Below are 26,807 nucleotides of genomic sequence, written 5' to 3' on the forward strand. Positions count from 1 at the left end.
AATTAATTTTTAGTTGCATTATGACTAATGATACATAAATTAAAAAAACAGAAAATATTGAAATTTCTAATTGAACACTCCTTTTTTTGATTAATTGTAATTTTCTATATATTTTAATTAATAAATTTTTTTACAATGATAATATATCAATAAGGTATTCTTATTTACGATAAATTATATTATTAGTTGTTATATCTTTTATTTTCTGTCTGCTTGGATAAACGTTCTAATTTATGTATTTTTTTTTTGTTTTTTCGTTTTCTTTCTTTTCTAGTAGAAGATTATATAGACATAAATACTTGTTAAAATTATTATTCTTAATATAAATTCAATATATTCCTTTTTTTTCGTAAAAGATTATTCATGAGGCATGGTATGCTACATTTAGTTGTCTTCTATCTAAATTTGATTTTCTTTGTTCATATGTGCGTTGTGTTAATTCTAGTGTATCAATATAATCCAAGTTACGTCTAATTAATTTGTTCTTTAATACTTTAGGGTGTATCCATGATGTAATTGGAGTAAACTATTATTCAAATGATATATATAAGATGATTATATAATAATTATTTCATCGTTACTTTTTATTTGTTTATCTATTAAACAAATATAAATAGAAGTAAATTAAGATATTTAAATTTATAAATAATGTTAATAATTACTTTATATAGTAGGAAGCCAATGAAGAAAATGCCGACAAAGGGTAGAACAAAGAACAGAAAAATTTGAGATGAACTAAAGGCAGATACATTAATTACAAGTTCTGGGTCCAAAATAGTAGTGTTATAATGACTTGTACCTTGTTCATTTGCGGTAAGATCCTTTATTTTACATGTCAAATGAGATAACTTTTTTTCAAAACAAATAGGAGCATGCTCTTTAAGTACAGAACAATACGTTTCAGAATTATTTACTGTACATTTATATACTTCCTCATATATACTAGTGGCTTTAACAAGATAATCATTAACTTCTTTAGTGCACTTATTAATATGACCTTCAAGAGTACTCTTAATGTTATCGTGATCTTTACAGTAATCATAAACAATCTTCATTTTTTCAAACTTCTCCTTATTAATATTTTTAAAAAATTTACATTTGCATTTACCACCCCCAGAGAGAACATTTGAAACATCCTCAAGTATTTCAATAACTTCTGAAAATGAATCTTCCTCTAATTTATTAAATAATTCATTTCCTAACCAATAGTACAAATAATGACATTTCTTATTACATTCATCTCCTTCATTATTAAAAGCCACATAACACAAAGGACTCATAAGCTTATTTGCAAAACTTTTAATTTTTTCATTTTTATATATCTCAGATCTTTTTCCTAGGAATTTGCTATTATCATCAAACGCGTTGCAGTAATCGAATGATGATTCAAATTTTGTTCTATAATAAATTTTGGATTGTAGTGATTCTATAAAACTTTCCTTAGAGTTAATTAAAAAAGAAAAATTTGTATGCAATTAAAAAAGCTTTATTTCTGAGAATTATTTTATTAATGTAGACCATAAGAAAAATATTATTCCATTGAATATGTATAAATCACAATTTAAGATGTTATTAACCTGCAGTACAGTGGGCATTTTAAAATTCCCCTTCAACCTAGGAATACTTAAAATAGGAGGAAAAAAAATATTTTAAAAGAATATTTATTTATATATTCTATATAAAAACAGATAATATACTTATAGTTTTTATTAATAATTCTAAAATGTGAAAATCCATTATTTACTAGGAATTTATTTTAAATTTTTATAAAGTATAAATTGTAATGATATAATTATTCTTATATAAATGTAACATTTAAATATGTGATATAACCAGAAAAACCAATAATACTACAAAGAGATAAAAAAGGAATAATAATGTTTTTAAATTCTCTCACATATTCAAATGATACGAATTATAATTACAAATCATAAATTTAATGTTTTATCTAATATAAATATACATAAAATATTTCATGTGAAATGAATACAATTTTATCATTTAACATATTTGTAAATATATTATTGATTAAATTGATTTTTCATTATTAATGTACAAAATTCTTACCTAACATATGCAACTACTATGTACACATATATACAGTTGCATTTGCATAATATATTTCTTATATAGCTTCATTACATATAATATTATTGTAAATTATAAAATTAGGAAAATATGAATTAAATGCAAATTCATGTTATATTATTCAGAAAATTTTATATATTTAAATATTAATAGAATACTTAATAGAAAACATTGCACTGTAATATTATTAAAAATTAATATAAATATATCTAATATGCATTTAACTCAATGTATAAAGACTTATTTCTCTGATCTATACTATTTACCTTGAATACTTCTCTATATTACCTGATTCGAATATTATGTTTTTATAATTTATAAAGCTCAATTGTTAAATTTCTTTTCATAAATTTTTAAGTAAATATATTAATATATGTAAGATCGTATTATTACTTATATTAAAGGTTATTCATTGATATTTTTATAAAGGTAAAATAAATAATAGTTATTATACCATTATAATTATATTTATCTGTTTGATGAAAATAATATCCTGTTAAATATATTTTATTATTTAAAGATGCATTTATTTTGATTACTCGTAACTTTTCATTATTCCATAACATTTAAAAATATTGGTATAAATGTAATTAACATAAAATGAGAATAAAATCATTTTTATATAATTCGTAGTTCTCAAAAGAATTCATACAATGCAAAAAATTCCTTATATATGTTAGTAATAAAAAAATATATTACATTTATTACTTTCATTATAAAAAGTTTATTACAATTTTTCGGCATTATTAAATTTACGGAATTATAAATATATTTATTAAACTGTTCTTTATATTTTGTATCGTACTAGGAAAAAAGGAAAACTTCATTAACTTTGATTATTACAAGTACTTCATTGAATATATAATTTTTCTAAAACATTAATATATTAATTTTTATTAGTTTTATATTTTGTAATTTTATTTTTTACTTATATAATAGAATAAGTAAACATTTTTATATATCATCACTAAAATTATTAGTTATCCCCAATAGTAATATTTTTAAATGAATCATTAGAGTTCCATTTTATTATGATGTATCTCTATGATACTTTTCATAACATATCTAATTATATAATATTCACTTATACAAACAGTTATATATGTATACAGATTGCTCTTAGCTGTTATAATTTTAATTATGTTATTTATTATTATTAATCCATATTTATAAAAAGGAGTTAATTACTCTTACATAAATATTTGCATTCTTAAGATTTCTAACATTGTAAAAAATTTATTTTCTTTTATAAAATTAATGATTAGCAGCTAACCATATTTTGGGCATAATTACAATAATAGGAATAAAAAAATTTTAAACTTAATATCATGTCTGTAAAATATTTCATTCATAAATCTTTTATTTAATAGGAGCTTTATTTTATTAAATGCTCCTTTTTTTATTTTTTTTATTTTGCTTATCATAAATGCTTCATACTCTCTGATTCGTTCATTAGTAAATAATAAGCTTATGCTTATGTATATATTTTTCCTTATTATTTAAATTTTTGCATTATACATGATATAATTTCTGAATTTACTGAAAAAATATTCAAATTATTTTATTTACAATAAAAATATGATTAAAACCTTGTTACATGTATTATCTATAAAAAAATTGTACCTCATATAATAAAATATGTAATAAAATCTATAGAAAATGAGTTTGGAATATTTTAATTATACATAATTTTTTGTTATAATATGTAAAAAAAAAAATAAAAAAAATAATAAAATAATTTAAATAAAGCCAAAATATGTACTCTTAAAATATTTAAAATATTTATTTAATATTAAAAGTATATAAATTCTTTTTATTAATCTTTTTTCATAAAAAAAAAAAAAAAACATATTAAGTGGATTATATAATTTATGACAAAATTAAAAATTATTTAATCATCTATAAATACTTTTAATTTAAGCAAATAAAAGTATAACGTGAAAAAAATATATACTAATAAATACTCAGAAACTAACTAGTAATTTTTACAATGTTGAAAAATAATAACTTCAATTTTATACATATTTTAGAGAAGTTTCCTTTCATAGCGAAATTAAATTAATTATGATATTAAACATTACACAGAAGGAATATGAAGAATACGATGATTTGTTTATTATATAAAATGCGTATTACTATACATTTATAAAAAAACACTTATTATTTTACTATTATTAACTATTATATATTAATAAAATTAAATTTATAGTTATAGAAAATTTTATTAATTTATATATATTTTTAAAAGTACTATACAAGTGAGCTACACATTTTTGTATAATGATTTTACAATATTATAACTTGTATCTACATCCGATTGAAAAGTGCAGTTATTTAATGAAAAGTTTAAAAATTTATAAATACCATAATTTTTTTCTTTAAAAAGCTAAATATACATATATTTAGATAAATAATAATATATCTTAAAATAGTAGTAATATTAATAAAAACAAAGGTAAAAATAAAGTTAGTATAAACCTATTTTAGATAATTCTATAATTTCACAAATATTAATAGGATTAAAGTTTTAAAAAGTAACACAATATCCAAATTTATGATATAAATAAGGACGATAGAAAAACATTTTCGAATATGAATGATTTGTTAATTATTCCATAGAAAAATTAAGAAAGAAAACATATATATTATTTTATATTAATACATAATATAAAAGACATTTTTAAGAAAAAATATGAAAATATAATAACTTTATATAATATTAAAATTTCTTACTCATAGAAAATTATTTTATATTATACTGTATATACGCGTCTTTGATAATTATACAGCGGTTAATAATTAAAAATTAATTTTACTAATATATATATTACTACAAGTAGTAAGAAAAGAAAAATATATCTCAATAGAATTATCCACATATATATATTATTTTACTAAAAAAATATAATTTAACAAAATATAACAATGTTTAATATTATAAAAAAAGTAAATATATACTATTTATTAGGTTACTAATTAAAAACGTTTGCATTCTCCTCACATAGATCTATCTGTGTACACTTTTCTCATTTCCACTAGGTCCTAGCTATTCTTTTACCAGGAAAAATATAAGCTTGTGTTATTTCATTTACACCACATTAATTTTTAAAAAGTTTGTATCATAACTAAAACATATTTTAATTTTATATTATCATTTCCATTTAAATATAAAAGAATAAGATTGTGTAATTGATATTAAGTAAAGATACATATTATCAAATCATTTTCCTGCAAAATAATATACATTACACATATTTAATTGAAGGTTACATAGAAAAATAGAATAATTTTTTAGATATATCTGCAAAAAAATTAATTAACCAAAAAAACAATATTTCGCATTTATGAATTATATATAGAATAATAATAATTTTTTTATTATATTTTTTTATAAAAATATGCTTTGTAAATATAAACGAATTTGTAATTATCAAAAAAAACCACCTACATATTTGCACATGTTTAAAATAATATTAATTCTTTAATTATTATGATTATATATATATATGTATAATAAGAACATATAAAAAAATATGCACATATTTAAATGATTTTAGAAAATTTATATTTATTTCCATTAATTCCAATAACTACTTAGCTTTTTACAGATATATTTACATATATAAAATATTACTATTATAGGAAAAACAAAATTATGTATATTAATATATTATTATATTACCATATTTAATTCACCAAATTAATAATCTAATTATGTAAAATTAAAATAAATATATAGTTTAATTATATATAAAAATACAATATAACATATATTTTATTCATTTTAGTAAAAATGTATTAATATCACAATTAATTAATATAATTAAGTAATAAATATGTTTTATCCTTCATTTTATTGTAAAGACATAAAATACATAAGTTATGATAAAATTATAAATAATCAATGCTTAACAAGCGCGTTTACTTATTATATATATACATACATTCTATTTTATACTATAGAAAAGAAATTAAAAGACACTTAAAATGGTTTTTACAATATATAAAAATTCTATGATATATTCATTTAAAACACATTTGGTATTATAAATATTAATATTCGTTTTAAGTAAAAAAAAAAAAAATATATATATGTATATACTAATTAAAAAAAATATTTTATTTTCGTTTTATTATTTACAAAAATGATCACTTTTACTTTTAATTTCAAATTAATAATTGTCTTATTTAAATTAAGTGAATAAATAATCATTTTAGAATAGTATCACATGAAATAAAAGGAATAGTTGTTTTATATTTAAAGTATAAATTATGGTTCCTTAATAAAATTATATGAACTATTCGTTACATATCAATTTTAAATCATAAATATATATTTTTTATGTCAATCTAATTAAGCACCATATTATATATAAAATGATATTTAATTGTGCTAAAAAAATACCTTAAAATACAGATTCAGAAATATTACAACATACAAATTCACACAAAAATTATAAATATTTTTTGTGTGCACTTGTTTATCAAATATGCCAGGTATATGCTGATGTATCCAATAAATTTAAGCAATTATGTATAAATTTGTTATATATATCTTCAAATATATTACAGTTATTACTTAACATGAAGGACTTTTACACAGGGAAACATATTTCTTATTATTACTTTATGTATTTGCTTTTCGTAATTCACATATTTTTTATAATTTTTATAAATATATAAATATACCCTGTCAAGAATACAACACATAATGCATCGAAGACTCGTAAACACAATGCTTCTTCTTCAATACTTTTTTCAAAAATTGTTTTAATAATACTAATTAATAGTGAAAAGAATACCAAATAGAGCAGTATAAAAGATAAATATATTCGTAATCCGCACTTTTTTATAATATTTGACCATAAGTTTTATCACTAAAAATGTATTTTTTCTAATATAATCTATATAATCAAGATGTTTAAATTATATTCTTTCAAAACGGGATATTTTTTTTTTCAAATACTAAATATTTATGTCTGTTATATTGTTTATCGAATTCCTTCTTGTATAATAACTTTTATTTTATTGTTTGATTCTTCTATTATACTACTTCCATATTTAGTTCTAACATTATATTAGTTCTCTTTATTATTATGTATCATATTTTTTACCCATGTAATATTTTAAACATTATTCTTTCCATATTGTGCTAAAAATTGATAATTATTTATATATAATTTTTTATTAAAATTGTACTTTCCTACCGTATTATAAAATGTACACTAAAAACAATATATAGATATATTTATCATTTAATAATAATAACACTTTTGCTACATAATAGAATTAATAAGAATAAACCAAAAAATATGTCAATAATGTAAAAATACTTAAATAATTTTATCATAATACATCATAGCTATAATGATATGTCCATGTTATAAGGATAAATGTAGTAATTATAATGAAAAAGAAAGATATCATTTTTTGTTATATTATAAAGATCTTTAATATGATAATATATAGGGTCCAAAAAAATTTAATTATAATATAATATAATTTTAATCACAAAGAACAATGTAATTACATTTGTAAATTTCTACTTATTATTCGTTCATAACATTTTTAGTTATATATATATATATATATAATATTTTTAATAATCGATAAAAGAAAAAAACTTCAAATATATTATTAATTTTTACGATAATGTTATATATAAATGCTAAACCTTAACAAATTAAATATATTTTGAATTCATTCTTAAATATTCAAAATATATACATTAATATATTACACTAATTAAATAATGTTTTCTTATATTTTCCAAAAACAAAAAAACAAAAAAACATATGATTTCCTAATATTAAACAAAATGTGAAATACATCTAAAAAACGAAATGTATAGAATATAGATTATGCATTATACTACATATTAAAAGAATAATTTCTATTTTTAAAGATGCTTTTGTATTTGTTATCCGAATTTTATAAATACTATGTTTTGGAACTAATATATATAAATGATAAAAAATATTAATTATTGCAAAAATATAGTAGGAATGATAATAAAAAAAACAAAAATATTTTACAAAATTTGTGTCATACTAATTATAAAATTTACAAACTATATGATATTTTATATATTTAAAAAATGATATTTGTATGTTACAACATCATGTATGAACAAATATATATATTAAAGTTATTAAAGTATATATATTTTTTTTGGCATAAATTTTTAAATGATAAATTTTAAATAATTTTAATATTTATCATTATTTATAAAAAAACTTCTTTATACTCATGAAATTAATTTATTTTTACATTTTTTTAATTAAAAATATTAATATAGAGGAAATATTAGTGTAATAAAAAATATGGAAAATAAATCAAAGAAAGAAGTATTTTTTCGTTAAAATATTAAATATATATGCTTTAATGCAAAGGTATCTCAAATGAAATATATTTAAAATATAAGTATAATATAAAGGTTACATTATGTACATAATAAATAAAAATAAGCAAATTATTTAATAAAAAATATTTTTAAGTAAAACTTTTCTGATAATTTTAAATGAAAGATATTATTTTTTAATTCATTCTTTTGCAAATCAATAATGCCAGAAATATATTCTAAGGATACAAATAATATAATGGTTATAAATAAATAATATATTGTTAAACATATCTATAGAAAAAAAAAATATTATTTTTTATTATTTTAAAACTTTATATATAGTAACCATTCCTGTGACAGATAGGAATGTCATATGCAATGAAACATATTGTAATCGTTCTATAAAAAGACTCTAGATTATTGTTTACATTAAAAAGTATTATTCTTCAAACTATACAGTTATAATAATTAAAAAAAAATGAAAAATATATAAATTTAAAATAGGATTTTTAAACTTCAAAAAAAAAAAAATTTTTAATTAACGCTAATATATTTTATTGTTTTAATATATATATTATTATCGTCGTATCATATACGGAAACTTTTATATAGTTACTTTTATGTTTTTTCTGAATATGATCATCTCTCATTTTTATGTACAGTTAATGTTTTATATAAAGCATTCACTGAGGTATTTTAAAAATTCATAATAATATATATATAACCTATAAATATATTACAGAATTTAATTCTTTGTATAGGAAAATCTTCCAAGGTATTTGCCTATAAGTAAGATTTATCAGTTTTAGTAATTTTCATTTTTTTGAGATATTTTGTTGATCTTATTTTTTTAAAAATAAATAAATATTTGTACAAATTATTTATATTTTTACAATTTGAGAAGCTATAAACCATAATTTAATCTTCTAGTATAATATTCTATCTTTTCATTATTACATTTATATAGCATATGTGTATATTATATATATATATCTCAATAAAACGTTCATTCTTTTTTTATAATATACTTTTTATTTTTAATGAATAGTTTTAATTATATTAATGCATAATAACAAAGGAAGTTAATAAAGAAAGTTATTAAATTTACATTTGCACAATATAATTTTCATATTTATACTAATTATATAATATTATGTCTACAAAAAACAAATAATTCATTTACATATTAAATTTTTACCGGAAATTGTATATTCATTATATGGTTTTCATATATATTTTACCAAAGAAACCAATATTTTCCTTTTCTACAAAGAAGATATGTTTTATTTTTTATCCCTTTTTATAATATTACATGTAAATTATATGTTTAGCTATTTCTGAAATATTCCCATAATTCAGTTTTATATGTAGTTTTCGTGCCTATGCTAAAAAATATATTTTATTATATAGTAATCTTATAAGTATATATGTTACTCTAAATTCAATAACTTTTGAACACAATAAAAAAACTTGAAAATAAATATAACTCTTATAAATATCTTGTTATTAATAGCATAAGGGTACAGTTATTAAAGTATGTTAATGAACTACATGAAAGTATTCAAACAAAATGTTATACAGTTCCAGTAAAATTAATATTTATTTACTGAAACAACTGAAACTAAGGTGAATGAGCTTTTCTTTTTATTCTCAATTATTACATTAACACTTATTGCACTGTTTTCTATGTTTCCTTTTGTTTAGTACTATAAATTAATTTACTTAAAAACGTAGATGTTCTACACTATCCCTAAAATATTCTGCTACATGTATCACCATTTTAATAGTGTTGCATATACAAATATGAAATTTTTTTAATAATAGATAATATCATTTGTACTTTGCTTCGGTCTTCAATACTAAAAAATAAAATTATTTATATTAACAAAATTCCTGAATACTGATAAATATCTCTAAAAACGATCAAATATGTTTGACCAATAATATGTATTACATAAAGTATATTCCACAAAATTTTAATTTATAATTCTTCAAAAATATATGTTCTTTTACATATAAAAGAAAATACTGAACAATTCAATCGAAATGTATATTGAAAAAGCAAAAAACAAAAAAAAAATATATTTTGTTATTAATAATAACACTACATATGCAATAATTTATGAGTATGATTCTAATAATGCAATACAAAGTTCATACATATAGACCAAAGTAAAAAATTTAACAACTAAAAAAAAAAGAAAATATAAAAAATTAAAAGACAAATATTTTAAGCAAAATTATAATCAATAAAGATACACAAATATAAAAAAGAATTAATTATAAATGGTTAACATATATTCAAATTATTGTTTCGCATTAATATACTTGTGTTACATAATATTTCTTATATTATATCCATTTACACAATATATATAAAAGGAAATTCATCAAAAAATACACATTAATAATTCAGAAAACATAACAAGTACAGTAAATGTAATGGATAAACATAATTATAATTAAAATCAAATAAAAATTCGTAATATTAAAAATATGTCATATATTAACTTAGTAATAATACATAAATATTAATTTTTATACATGATTATTAAATTACTAGTAATTCTATACATTAGGGACCTCAAATTTTGAAACTTGCATACGAGAACAATATGAATTTATAAGGAATAAATTGTACATAAAATAATCCTATTTAATCCTATAAAATGAAATGATACTTATAAAAACATAAAAAGGATATCACATATTTAACATTACAATAATCTGCCTAAATGTAATTTATTGCCTTATTCGTGTAAATACATATAAAAATAAGACCATTTTGTTATAGGACGGGATTCTATATTTATCTGTTTAACTAAAACGATATTAGTAAAATAAAGATGTATTATCAAGAAACAATTTTTTATTTTTATTTTTCAGGTATATTATTATTTAATGCTGTTTACACTTTAATGTTATGTTGAAAATTATGAACACTAATTTGAAAGATATTAAATATAAATTTAAATAAGTGCTTTTTTATAATAATTTATATCACATTTTTTACATTGTATATTTGTATACATTAAATAATGAAAAATTATAACTTCTTATTTAAAAAATTACATTATATTAAATGCAATTACTATTACATATTATTCCGGTAACATGCTATAATACTTAATATTAATATATCATTACTATTAGCTTATATTATGTTAATATTTTACTTAAAATTATATCTATTTTTAGGTTAAATATTAGATTTGTAATAAGAAGACAATAGTATAATCATAATATTATTAACCAAAGTTCATTAATTCATATTAATTCATATTATTATTGTATTATTTTTAAATAAAAAAACAAAATAAAGTACAAAATTGTGTATTATGCAAAAATTATAATGACACGCTAAAAAAGATAATTAAAAACGAATAAATGTAGAAAAAAATATATATTCAAATATATTTATGAAATATTAAGAAAAAAAAATTTTTATAAATATTTTATAACTAATTTACGCAGTTTTTTTCAAATTATTTCCAATATTTCAACAGATAACACGTTGTTTCTTGTTTCCATATATTAATCTACAATAATATGTTCATTATATATACGATGTTTATATAAGTTTATATAATATGTACAAATGCAGAATGCAAAATAAAATATATTATAAAACATAAAAAATTATTTTTATGTATAATCCACTGTATATTGTTATTAAATAACATATTTAAAAAAAAAAAAATGGAATAATATATAAGAGATTAAAATAAAAAGAGAAGGGCTACAAACAAATATATTTTATAAAAATAAATCAATGAATAAAAAAAAAAAAAATTAAATTATAATTCTTTATTATAAATGATATATTATAGTTAATCATATTAACGTAATTTTATATGTGAAGTAATTACTTACAAGAATGTATAGCATATATTCTTTTTTATTTTCTGATCATCCTCTATATCATACATACTTGTTGCAAATGAAACTTTAAAATAAGGTATAATATATACATATTATTATATAATAGCCAATGTCATTAGTAATACGATTAAATTTTTTTTCTATAACACTTAAGTAAACATGTCTTAAAAAATATTAGAGATAATGATTGACCTTTATTATTTTGCATACCAAATATATATTAATTATCATTAAAAGAACCTTCTATATAGTTATATCAAGAAATGAACAAATATATATATTATATATTTTTAATCTGGCTATTATAATATATCTATAAAGAATTACAGAAAAATAATAACAAAATATTATTATTTTTTGTTTTATCAAATTTAATTATTATGTTAGAGTTTTTAATTAAAATGTTATAAATTATTTTTTAATTTTTTCAACCGTATTGTACAGCTAATTCTACTATAATTATTCCTTATATTTTTGTGTATTCTGAAGTATCCAAACATTTTTTCATTAATAAATACAACTAAATATGTTTCTAATAAGTTATATGTTCGTCCATATGATACGATTCATATATAATAGTAGTAGTAAGCACATTAAAATGAAAATATATGTATAATAAATTATTCTATATTAAAATTATTCAATGAAATTATATATACTATAAATAAGGAATTTTTAGATAATAGACACAAATATAATATAGAGTGGAACAATCATATTTTAATGATAACAATATTTCGCAATTATAGCATCAATTCAGTATAATTTATATATTATTAATTTTCATTCGTATATAAAATGCAGTAAATATAAAAATATTTTAACAAAAAAAATATATATTGCTCTATATAAAAAATAAATAAAAAAAATAAAAATAAAAACATATTCTCAGTATTAATAATGACTTAGTTTAAAGATCATTTTTTTTATGAAAAACGTAAGAATGAAAGAAATTATTTACTTTAATATAGGCAATAATATCTATCCATATATACTAGCACTAAGAAAAAAGAAAAAACAGTAATATACAGATCAAAAATATTTTTGTAGAATATCATTTATATTACATGTCGATGTAACTAATACATACTGTTTTATTGTTAATATTTTGGCTTAATTTTATAAACGTAATATTCTTTTTACATAATAATATATATATAACTGTTAATTAATATTAAATTATTGTAATGATATATCTCCAGTTGTGATATATTTACATAAGGTAAAAGAAAATAAGGAGTCTATAAAATAAATATTAATCTATTCGATTAAATTATTGTTCATATATATATTCTTATGTAAAAGATAATTTTGTAATTTGTTTATATTTCGATTTATTCATTTAAAAATTTCCTGTAGGTAAATTAAAATATCTAAATTTGTATTATTCTATCAGATTCTTATATACAACCAACTAAACTATTAATGTAGAATAATCATGGATAATTGTTTTTCCTCGGTAAGAAATAATGTCTTTAGTACTCTTAAATTTATGCATAATTCATTTATTTTTGATAAAAAAATGATAACATATCCAACTCAAAGGTTAATAATTATATAAATAATAATAATTCTGATGAATATAGTATTATAGTTCATGGGGTTCACAGAATATAATGCTCTCTAGCTTGTTAAAGTTTAAAACTATTGAAAATGTAATAAAACAAAAAACTAGATCCTTAATTAACGAGGATCATAAAAATAATTTTAGAAATGTATGCTTTGATTTGGCTAATTATCTAATTGAGAACAAAAATCCACCACGATATTATGAACTATATAGAATAGCGTGGAAAGGAACACTGTATAACAGGTTAAAAGATTACTATAAAAAGCTTGATAAACATGGAGGATGCCCTTTGATTTTAGAGGAAAAAGATAAAAAAATTTTAGAATTAAAGTATGAAGAAGCAGATTTCTGTGAAAACAAAAATGAATACCTAGATGAAATACAACGATTAAAAGGGGAACTACCAATTAATTCTGATAAGTATTCATGTAGATGTAATGAATATAATGAATGGATTGAACAAAAGAAAAAGTATTTTGAGGAAAGATCAAGCCTTTTTGGAATATGCTACCAAAAAACAGACCAAAAAAAAAAAAAAAAACCTTCAGAATTTATATGCGATCTAACGAATCCAAATACCTTCGAACAAATATCTGATTGCCAAGTCCCATATAAATTATCAACGCGTGAAGCTGCATCTGATAATTCAGAAGAAGTTTCACAAACAAAAGGGCAAGAGAAACATGAAGATCCAATTAAATCACAAGAATCACCGAAACGAGATAAACAAGCTCAACCTACAGAGAGAACTGGAACTACAGTAATAGATCAAAATTCAGATCATAATCAAAATAGACAAAAACCTCAACAAGAACTGGATCCTCCATTTCAATCCGAACTACAAACACAGGAAGATGTATCATCATTTGAGTCTTCACCTAAAAAAAATGAACCTAATCCTGAAGATTCTTTACGTTCAGAAACACTATCAATTATTGCACACCCTGATTTATCTGTAGCTGTAACAGATAAATCTGCATCATTTTCCCCAGCTCCATTAGCCACAAAATCAGAAAATTCTTTCGAAATATCTTTATCTTCTCCTACATTATCAACCTCCCTCTCAAGTACTTTAAGTTCAACTGTGCCCTCTGAAATTTCAGGTAACAGTAATGCTACCTATTTTTTTATTTTAGAAATAACTACATAAATTAATATATATATTTAAAAACCATTACAGGTACAACAGGAAAATCGGTAACCATACACATATCATCTATATTAATAAGCTTTTTATTTATTATTGTATTTTCTCTTTTTATCAAAGTAAAGAAAATCCTAAGAATTAAAAATATGATAAACATTTGATTATTGTAATATTTTATTTTCTAAAACTTTTTTTATATGCTGCAGTACGCCTTATTACGGATGTTGAAAAAAAAAAAAAAGATAAAAAAAAAATATGTAAAATTCCTGAGAATATTAGTACCTTCATCCCGTACCAGAAGAAGTGAACATCTAGCACAGGGTTATTTAGAACACCCCAAATATGGTGATGAAGAAATCATAAAAAAAATAAAAATACATGAATGTAACATGATCAAGAAGGTAAATACGTTAAATCAAAAAAATGAAAGGACTAAAACTATCATAGAAGTACATTTGGAAGTACTTGAAGCGTACAGAAAAGAAGAATGGGAATGCAAAAAAGGAGAATTTTTAGAAATATGCCTAGATGTATTGACAAAAGAAAGATATGGAACTCATTCTAATTTAACAAATGATGATCTAATAATGAAAAACGTTAAAAGTTGCGGTCATATTGAAAAACAAAAAATCTTATGGAACAAGTGGATAGAAAGACATAAAAATATTTCTGATAAATTTAAAAAAGTGGACTGGTTTAATAATTTGAAAAATGAATGGAAAAAAGAAAAATCCTACATAAAAGAAATGGAAGAATTAAAAAATAAGTCATCGAATGAATATCAAAATATTCTGTTCTTGCAAAGAGAGAAAGATGTATGGAGGAGGTGGATATCAGAAAAGGGAAAGATTCTAAAACAATATATTGATCAAAACTGGTTTAAAAAATTATCAGAGCTTAACCAGAATATGTTAGATGAATACAAAAATGAAGAAAAAGCAAATTATGTGTCACTAATAAATATAGAAGAATTGGAACACGGAAAAAATTATGAAGAATTATATAAATATATAAAATCAAAATTACTATCAAAACTTTGTATATTAGTACTTATGACAATATTAGAAGAATGCAAAAAAGAAGAGTATATAGAAGATAGAGAATTACATTTAGATAATTCCATAAATGAAAGGAAAACTAAAAAAAATTCAGAAAAAATACCAGAACTTTCAGATAAATTTATTGAAAAGTATAGTAACGTTTATGAAAATAGCAAAAATAGCAATATTCATAATAATATAGAGGAGAACTTCTTTAGGGAAGAGATGAATGATTGGATAGGAGAAGAAGTAACATATGTAAATTCCATAGAAAGTGTGAGTAATATTGACAAATATTATAACAGTTCAACCTAGAAATTGATACGAATATATTCGATAGTTGCTTAAGATAAATCTGATATCTATAAAACAATCTTACTGAATTTTTTCATACCAAAAGTAAATAACGTAAAAGACGATTGTAAAGTAACGAATAATGAAAAAAAAAAAATAAGTCATAAAATATAAAGTAGGGAATGCATTTATATTAAAAATATTTCAATGACATATAGCTTCTTCGTTTTTTTATGCATATGTTTAATAACGTTGTATTATAGCAGATTCAATAAAATAGGGAATTAATATATATATTAAATGTAAGAACATTTATTTATGATATTTAAAGCAAAGTTCTTTTATTTTTTTCCTTAATAAATAATTTCTTACAATAATATATTAATATATATATTGAAATTTATATCTTATATTTTTAAATTGCATAAATTTTTTGGTATTTTTCAGAATAATACATATTTTTATGCTCAAAACCAGGTTCTCACAAATGTAACATTGTAAAGTAGATTATGACCCTATATAAGCATTTTATTACATATTTATTATTTTATTTTTTAAGTTTTTCTCCGTTTTCCTATATTATTAATTTGTTTAAACTTATATTTATTAATTATATTTTATAATTCACGACAATATAATATTATGTATTTCTTAAAAGGAATTAATTTTTATTATGTTTAATAATAATAACATTTATATTACTCTACAATAAAAAAGAATGATCACAATTCTTTTATAATTTTATTTGGTTTCACGTTAAAATACGCAGTTACACGTTATTCTGAACGGCACATATTGATACATACAATCTAATATAAAGATTAATCAATTTTTTATTAACCTAAATGAAATTTTAAAAATATAGTTATTCTTTTATTCATAAGTAATATGAAAATAATACATTTTTAAAAATTAAATATATAATGCAGTTACATAACACATATAGCAATAGTATATTACATTCTTTATTCTAGGTACTTTATGTTTACAAAAATAAAAAAAAAAAGAAAAACATATATGTTCTCCGTTTTTTTGTTAATTATTTTGCGCATCTAAGATATTCTGTTAACTAAAGCGAAAGATTATAATATTTTGGATAACTTCAAAGTATAAATATTGTTTCTAAACTAATTTAAAAAGATTTTTATAAAAAATTTTATAGTTTTAACACATATAATTGTATATTTATGAATTCGTATATATGTATATATATATATATAATTTTTTTTTTTTAAGAGAGTAATCTAAAAAAATTTTATCACATAAAGATAATTTAATCATTTATTAATTTCCCACTTATTACATTCAAAATGTATCATGAATAAAAATGTGCAATCAGTTAAATAACTTTTTTCACATAATGAACCTAGTAATTCATATGTTATATACAAAATTAAAAAAAAAGGGAACTTTCATATGTTATTTCTTGTCCACATTAACGAATTATTTTATTGGAACTACGTTAAGGATCATTTTGTGATATTAGGAAATGAACTGAGTAATGCCAATTAATAATTCACATAAGTATTAATGTTTTTTAATAATTAACAACTTTATCGTTAGAAAAATTCATGAAAATTTTTTTTTCTTACGTAGTAATTTTATTGTTTTAAAAAAATAAAAACTCTTTAATCATATAATAATATGCTAGCTATTAATAAGGAAGTACCCAGAAACACAGAATTTAAAACAAAAATATTATGAAGTTATTTATTATTTGATTTTTAAATATGAAAAATACTTCCTTTAAATTTATATATATGCATAGTCAAACTATATCCAGAATTTATTCATAAAAAAAAAGGTACATTATTTGAAGTGTGAATTTATTATATATTTAATAAATATATATAATAAAATAAGTAAAATACTTCAAAAATATCAATTCATACATATTTAATCATCTAAATATATAAACAAAATTTTTTTTACCAAGCTATATTTATATATATAAACGAAAAACTTAAATAAACGTAGTAATGTGCGATTAATATAAACTCAATAAATGTATAAGACGACATTTTATATCATCCGCTATTGATACTTTATATATCAGAAGAATTATATAAATCGGAAATATATTTATAATATATTATGTTATATGATTGAATTACAGTACATAAATAATTGCCAAGAAAATTAATAATTTTATAGTATTATTTTATAAAAACAATATATTTGTTTTTAACTAATAATTTCTTCACTACTTCGAATTATCATTTCATTTTTTATAGTCCATAATCTTGATATCTTTGTTCTAATGTATTTTAGTTAACTCATTTTTTATATACTTTACATATTTTTTCTTATTATAATGCAAAATAATCAATAATTTAACGTTAAAGTCACATTAAACCGTCAAATAATTATGTATATATAATTCTTTATAACAATTTTAATATTTATAATATTTTTGTTAATTTTTTTTTTTTAAAGTATATCTTTTATATAAATCAAGAGAATTTTATAAATAAATTTTTGTTTGTTCAAATTTATATTTTTACAACATTTTTTACGGAATTTTTTTTTTTGCTATATCTATCTTTGTTTTTATTTTTATTTCAATATATTACGTAAATTTTCAAAGAAAAAATATTATTATATCTATAATTTGTCCTATTTGCTATAATACATTAACTGAATGTAAACAAACATTAGTCACATATAAATTAGAATAATTTTTCATTAATAAAAGTATTATTCTGAAAATTGAAGTGTTTTAGATATAAAATTAAATCTATAATATTATTCCTATAAAACATTATTCTTTATTTGAAAATTTTAATTTCGCCAGATAATATTTTTTGGTCACTGGTAAAATAAATACAGCTGGAAATTACTTTTTTCATATTATAAATTTAAATGATATTTAATTTTCATTTATTAATTATGCATATTTACGTGAATTCAATATTTTATTTAATTTATTTTTTTATTCCGTGTCTAAATTCCTTTTTTTCTTTATATTCCATAACAGTACACAATGTTAATATAGAATAAGGTTAATTAGTAGTGACATACATATTTTAAGTATCATATATTTCTTTTTTCTTTTTTATAAATATATAATTATATTCTCAATAAATAATTTTCTAAAAGATTCCTAATTATTCATTTGTTTTTTTATAATACCTCAATTATCATTTTTATTTTTTTTATTAATTTTTTATATATATTTGTGTACAAGCAGTATATATGTACTTGTGTAAATAAGATGTTTTTTTTTTTTTTTTTATTCTGTATGTCTTCAGTAATATATTTTATCTGGAACAACAGTATAAGATAATTTTATTATCCTTATTTTTATAATGTGACCTTTTTTACTCTAATGTTCTAAATCATATTTTAGATAAAAAACATCCATATATTGCTAATATAATATATTATATACTATAATAAAAACAATATAGGTAATAAAAAAAAAGACACATTTATTGTTAACAAAAAAATGAATAACACATTTTTCTATTAATCCCCATAATAATAATTTTATATTAACAATGTATAAAAACAAAAATTATAGTAGTTTAGTTCAGTTATTAATTATCACCCATTAATAAAATTCCACTAATTTTCCTATTATACATTAATTTAATCCATATAAATGTATTTTTAATGAAATTCTATTTAAATGCAATGATGTACATACTAAACCATATGATTATGTTTAGTATAAGTATCATTTTATAATACAAATTATGAAATATTAAAACATTGATAACCACAAACTAGAAACATATATTTTTTTCTTTTATGCATCAGAAAGATTATACATCGGTATGCGTAATTATAAAAAAAAAGAAATATATATACAATAAGTACATATGTAAAGGTGATACAGTTATTACCTTATATTAAAGGCTTACATACATAACAAATATACTTATTATTCATTTTACCTTGTTTTGAGTTTAATTTTTTCATATTTTTTAACTTTTTTATGGTAATAAATAATACCTGATATAATTGTAACTCCAAGAATAAAAAAAGATGTGAAATATATTAGCGTACCAAAAAAACCTCGTGTATAAATAATATTTTTTCATCACTTGTAGTTATTTGTCCCATAGGCTTGAAAAAAGCAGAAACAGATGGATGCTTCAATAAATCCAATAAATTTATTGTCCAATTCTTTGAACATATAAGACCCATTATATAATAAAACCCATTTAATAACCCATAACCAACAGATAAATCTAATATGAGCCCTAATGACAACAACAAAAACAATAATGAAGGTATAAAAAATCGTAATCCGTATTTTTTACGTATTATTGTTTTGTACAACTTATCACTAATTATCTTGTTTTTCTCAAGAAAATTCTGATAATCAAGTTCTTTGAATATTTTTTTTTCAAAATGTGAATACTTTTCTGTTTCAAATATACAAGACTTATTTTTCATAGCTTTTCTACGATCCGATGCATTTTCTGATAACAATCCATGTGAATGTATGTTCTTTGCGTTGGTTCCTTTTTCAGTATTGTAGATATTATTTTTTTCTTTTATTCCATAATTTGTTACATCTTCTTTTAACCCTGTAATACTTTTTTCTATATTGTTCTTACAATTTGCTAAAAATCGATAAGTTCCTGTACGTAATTTTCTATAAACCATGTATCTCTCATTAAAAAATCTTTCAAACCCTCTCTAAAAAAACAATTTTTATATAATTATTATTTAAAAATATTTAATATCATGCCAAAAAACAGAATTAATAAAAATAGAATACATTTAATATTAATAATTAAAATATTTTTGAATAATATAATCATACCAGATCACTGTTAAGATGGCACATCCAAGATAAAAATACAAATAAAAAAATTTTAATAAATAAAATTAACTTAATTTTTTGCTCCATTATATATATTTTTAATATTTTAATATATTCATTAAACAAAATATTAAAATTAAAATTAAAAAAATATTTTCCTAAGATATATAATAATGTATTTTTCATTTATTTTTTCGTTTTTTTTTTTTTTTTATATGTAAATAAAATGCATATAAGTATAATGGTTTTTACAAAAGGGACAGAGAAAAAGACAATAAAAAAATATTAAAAAAGTAATATATTAAAATTATTTATATAAAACTAATTTACACTTAAATAATTTAAAATGATTTGACTAATGAATATTTAAATATATAAATTATTTTGATTTTTTTAGAATGGAAATGTAGTTAAATTGTAATTCTATCAACTCTTTTTGAAATAAAATAAAAAGTAAATATAATGATTATTAATATTTTTAAATATTAATCTCGTATAGAATAGGTAGAATATAGGATACAGATAATACAGAGAATATATTGTACTATATAATGAGATAATTGTAAAAAAATTTAACAATGTATTCTGTTAATATAATTTTTAAAACATTATATTTTGGAAAAATTGGTTATTATTCTTAATAAATATTAATTATTATAATATTAAAGTAACGGTGTTGGTAAATTAATGAAGAAATACATTATTAAGCATATTATGATATATTAATTATAGCATTCTTCCTTACAATAGTCTATAATATATTTAAAAAATATAAATAGAAATTATATAAAACGTTATATATTTTAAAGGTAAATAAATTATCACTCATTATTTTTATTTATAATTTTAATGTTTTAAAATAATTCTACTTAATTTTCTCAATTTTGTTCTTACTTATTTATATATAATTAAAAGAAATGATCTCATAATATAATAAAAGAAAAAATAATAATAAAAAGTAGTTGTTCCTCTATCAAATATAATGTTATAAGATAATTTTGTTTTATAAATTCACATGTCTAAACTTTCAATAATTATGCATACTCATATTATTTGTTACTATTAATTTATTATAACATAGGTATTCAAGTAATTTTTATATAATGGAAATGAATAAAAAATTACATAATTGTAATAATAATATAATAAATATAACTATACTTTAATTTTATTGCAAATAGTTATAATACGTAATTTTAACGATCTTAATCATACAATTCTTACATAAAACAATTTTCTACCAATGAAAATGAACCATTTTTCATGAATAATCTTAACCTGACACTCTAATATATAACGGCATTTCTCATTATTTATAATATGATAACTTAATTTTTATAGATATTGTACATTTCATTCAAACAAGTGTTAAGAGAAAAACACGATTTTAAAGAATTAATAAGATAAATCACTAAATATAAAAACAAAATATGTTATAAATTACTAAAAACAGAGCAAATATTTTAAAAATGATACTATAAATCTAGGAAGTAACATGAACTTAAAAGAAAATAAAAAGTAAATATGCGCAAAAAGTAAAAAAAATAATTCATAAAACTATATGTTATTATGAATAATTTGTTTTTATATATAATTATAACATTTACTAAATTTAATATAAGTTTTCATATAAATTTTTTCACATATGTTATTTTTCTTTTTATTTTTTTCTTATATATATTTCTATTACATTTTCTATATTCCTTCTTTTTACTCTACTTCCTCAAATAATATGTTATGCTTTGCGTCCATTTAGATTTATTCAATATTATAATCTTTATGTACTATAAGTAGCATACAAAATTTATTTTTATTATTTTTTTTATATACACATCTAATTACATAAAAATGTATTTTTGTAGAAAATCCAACAATAAAACAAAAAAATATAAAAAACTATTAAACGTTACTTATTTATACAATAATTACTATAATTGGATATAATCTTAATTTAAATGGGATAATTTAGTTAGAACATTTTTTATTTGTACATTTAGTTAAACGAAGAAAAAAAAAAATTTTAAATATTATAATACTTATGTATAATAACATGAGGAAAATAAATATATATACTGCAATCCTTTTAACTTCTTTTTATAATTATAACTTTTATTTATATATGTATATTTCACGATATATCTTATTATGATTTTTCGCCATATAATACATATTGTTACAGTAATCTGAGAAAAAAACTTTTACTCTATATACTTAAATATTTATAAATATAATTGATATTCTCAAAAACATCTGATGAAATTTTATATAGAAGGGCACTTGATGTAAAATATTAAATCACGAATAACATTATGTAAAAGATGATAATATCTAGTAGAATTATTGTATTCCTTTGTTTCTATTGTTAATAGTGCAAACAGATATATTTCTTTTAATACTTTTTCATTACATATTCAAAAATAAAAATATTTTATTTTATTTTTATACAATCACTAGAATTAATATAATTAGATATGTACCAAAAGAGTAAAATAAATGTTACATAAAACTTGTATTATAATATAAATTAAAGAATTTTTAATATGAATATAATTTTTCTTAACTAAATTTAAAATTATAAGGTATACCTTAAATTTTTGAATTCCAAATTTAAAGAAAAATAGATGCAGAACTTTCTACTTTGTAGATAACATATTAAAATGTATGCTTAATAAAATATCATAAAAATATTCTGTATTATGTTATCAAATATACTCTTAATATTCCCCAAAAAATGTAAAATATATTTGTACTTTGTACCACTATACTTTGATGAAGAAACTGAACGAAAATAATAGAACTTTTGCATAAAAATGTAAACTGATAAAAAATTCAGAATAAATGAAACAAAAATATGTAAAATGTAGAGTTCATATATTTAAATGGAAATAAATAAAATTATTAATAAAATAAAAATAATTAATAAAATAAGAAGCAACAACTATTCTAGTATATAGGGTACAAAAACAATTGTATTGTCCTATTCAAAGAGTATCACCACTCACATTAAACAAACGGAAAAATGAATTAATATATAATTAAAAAAAAAAATAATTTAATTTATAAAAAGTTTTAAAATATGAAATTTATATTGCATTAGAAAAATTCTTAATGTTCTTGATAATAGAAATGGAATATCTTGTAGTTATTAAATTACTAAATCATGGTATTCGAAGAAAAGACATGTTTAATACAAATACTTTCGTTACAAATAAAATCATGTTCATTTATTAAAACATTATAACTGAATAAATTTTTTTGTTGACAATATAATAAAATAATTCTTATAAATTTATTTTGAAAAATATTAATAACAATCAACAATATCTTAAAATTTGTACCAATTACAAAAATAGAGCGAATTTAAATTACAACAGATAAATAAATAATATTTATAAAAAAAAAAAAAATTAAACTTAATAACTTATTTATGCCATATTCAACTTCATTAATTATTTTTATCTTATGATGATTTAAAGAACAAATAATATAGATAGCTTATTTACATAAAAATGTCCTGTATTATATATATTTAAGTAATTTTTACAAAACTTAACTAATTATATTACAAAGAATAATGATAAAACAATAAACGTTTTTAACGATCATTATATTTTAAAAATATATAATTTTCAAGTTATCACTTATAAATAATCCATAATTAAATAGGCATGTCATTTTATTATATATAATGAACTTCACATTTATGCCAATTCAAAAAAATAAAATTTGAAAAAATGATATTTACATTAAATATGTTTTTTAAGACACTTATCATAAAATTTAATTAATATATCTGTATTAAATCTTAATTTTAGTAAAATACATACATATATACATATATATATATATGTATGTAAATTTACAAAATTACATTCAATTCTTTTCATAGAATACAAAAAAAGACATTTATTTATAACATTAAATCAAAAATATATTTTCCTGAGAACCTTTTCATATAATAATTTTAAATCAGAACAATATGAAAAATAAAAAGCAAAATACATTGATATAAATATATATTATCTGTGTTCAATAAAATTATATGTATACTGTTATAATATATTAATTTTAATGACTAAATATATATTCATAGAAATATATTTTAATACACAAATGTATATATTATAGCATAACATTTAATTAAAAAACAATAATTTAAAATACAAATTATAATGGAATAAAAAAATTTGAATTTACAAAAAAAAGAAGGATATATAATTTTATTAATGTGTATAAAAGAGACCGCATATACACTTGCATTTATATCATTTTAGAAATTAAATGCATACTTTTTATGTATATCGCTGAAAACATTACAGTTATCACTTCTTATTTGAGTGTTCCTTACAGAAAGATATATATTCCTTATTACTCATTTTAGTCAGTCATTAACATATTTCTTTTATATTTTTCAATATTTTATAAAATCATACAAATAGCTACTATATGTATAACTGATAATATAACCATAATTATGCTAAATAATATAATATTTATATAGGGTTATATTACCTCTGGAAATGTGTTTGCTGAGACTTTTGCAAAATTCTTGTAAAACTCGTTTTTTTCAATTTCACTTTAAGGTATATTCAATTGTTTTTATTCTTCTAAAGAGGATATTGCTATATCTAACAAGAACAAATTAAAAAAATAAGAAAACTCCAAATCCGTAACTACTAAATTTAATTTATTTTAAAGATATATTACTAATTCTCCTGTTTTTTTCAGTATAAAAGGTCATCGTCTTTTTTTTAGATACAATTATTTTAAAAAGGAAATGTTGTCCGTCAATCATTCCATTATTATAATCTATAATTTCTGTAAAATAGTTTGCCTTGTTTAATAAAGTTTCATTTGATTATTTGTTTTCACTTTTAGTTCCTTTTTCATTATTAGATATATTTTCCCGTTGTTTGACTTTATTATTTGGAAACTTTTCTTTTAACCATACATTGCTTCTATCCTTATATTGTTCATACTTTGCTAATAACCTATATATCTTGTATCTAATATTCTACCAGAGTTAAAGTTTCCATTTACTTATTTGATAAATATACACTAAAAACACAAATTATTTATTTTTAATATGAATAAACTAACGCTAAAATATTTAATAATAAAAGTAAAATTTGAAAAATATATATAATAAAAAATATACGTATATGATATTATTATCTTACATAACAGTTAAAATTGTATATCTATGTTAGAATGATATAAGATGCTGTTTTATTTAATATAGTTGTCTTAATTGTTTTATCTATTATATAAATATTTAATATTTTGTCTTATTTAAAAAGAACATAATTTGCAATAATATAATATACTTCTGATAATAAAGGACACTTTATTTTAATTTCCATTCATTTAACTTCTTTTTATTATTCATTATTTTTTCATAAAATTTTTTTTAAAATTAAATAATTCTTATACATTGTATAATAATTAAATATTATAACAACTCTAAAAATTTATTATAAAAACATTATCATAAATTATATTTATAAAAATCTAACTTTCATTAAAATAAAATAGCAAGCATTCATTAATAAATGTTCAACGTATATTATTTAGTTCATTAATAATAGAGTATTTAATTAATATTATATTAACTGTATTAAAAAAAGAAAAGTATTCTATATTCTAAAATATTTTTTTTATTTAAA

General features: G+C 18.8%; 3 protein-coding genes and 2 pseudogenes across 5 annotated transcripts; 1 reads left to right on the plus strand and 4 right to left on the minus strand.

Annotated features, from left to right (window-relative positions):
- Positions 1–361: 361 nt before the first annotated feature.
- Positions 362–1,595, minus strand: PmUG01_00070800 (PIR protein; the record flags this gene model as incomplete). Its single annotated transcript, XM_029006044.1, has 3 exons — positions 362–526; positions 663–1,439; positions 1,578–1,595. The coding sequence occupies 3 exons, from the start codon at positions 1,593–1,595 to the stop codon at positions 362–364; spliced, it is 960 nt and encodes a 319-aa protein (XP_028859212.1).
- A 5,127-nt stretch (positions 1,596–6,722) lies between these two features.
- PmUG01_00070900 lies at positions 6,723–7,310 on the minus strand (annotated as a pseudogene). Its single transcript is given in 6 exon segments — positions 6,723–6,932; positions 6,947–6,958; positions 6,973–7,041; positions 7,055–7,093; positions 7,108–7,119; positions 7,134–7,310. Coding segments are annotated over 6 exon segments (519 nt in total).
- Positions 7,311–13,751: 6,441 nt separating this feature from the next.
- Positions 13,752–16,385, plus strand: PmUG01_00071000 (STP1 protein; the record flags this gene model as incomplete). The annotated part of the gene is made up of 3 exons (XM_029006055.1): positions 13,752–13,772; positions 13,900–14,992; positions 15,310–16,385. The coding sequence occupies 3 exons, from the start codon at positions 13,752–13,754 to the stop codon at positions 16,383–16,385; spliced, it is 2,190 nt and encodes a 729-aa protein (XP_028859213.1).
- Positions 16,386–20,366: 3,981 nt separating this feature from the next.
- PmUG01_00071100 (fam-l protein) lies at positions 20,367–21,228 on the minus strand (the record flags this gene model as incomplete). Its single annotated transcript, XM_029006066.1, has 2 exons — positions 20,367–21,014; positions 21,142–21,228. The coding sequence occupies 2 exons, from the start codon at positions 21,226–21,228 to the stop codon at positions 20,367–20,369; spliced, it is 735 nt and encodes a 244-aa protein (XP_028859214.1).
- A 4,290-nt stretch (positions 21,229–25,518) lies between these two features.
- PmUG01_00071200 lies at positions 25,519–26,199 on the minus strand (annotated as a pseudogene). Its single transcript is given in 4 exon segments — positions 25,519–25,671; positions 25,686–25,715; positions 25,730–26,146; positions 26,161–26,199. Coding segments are annotated over 4 exon segments (639 nt in total).
- Positions 26,200–26,807: the final 608 nt, after the last annotated feature.

This window comes from Plasmodium malariae (genome assembly GCF_900090045.1).
Source record: "Plasmodium malariae genome assembly, contig: PmUG01_00_42, whole genome shotgun sequence".
Classification (NCBI taxonomy): Eukaryota; Apicomplexa; class Aconoidasida; order Haemosporida; family Plasmodiidae; genus Plasmodium; species Plasmodium malariae.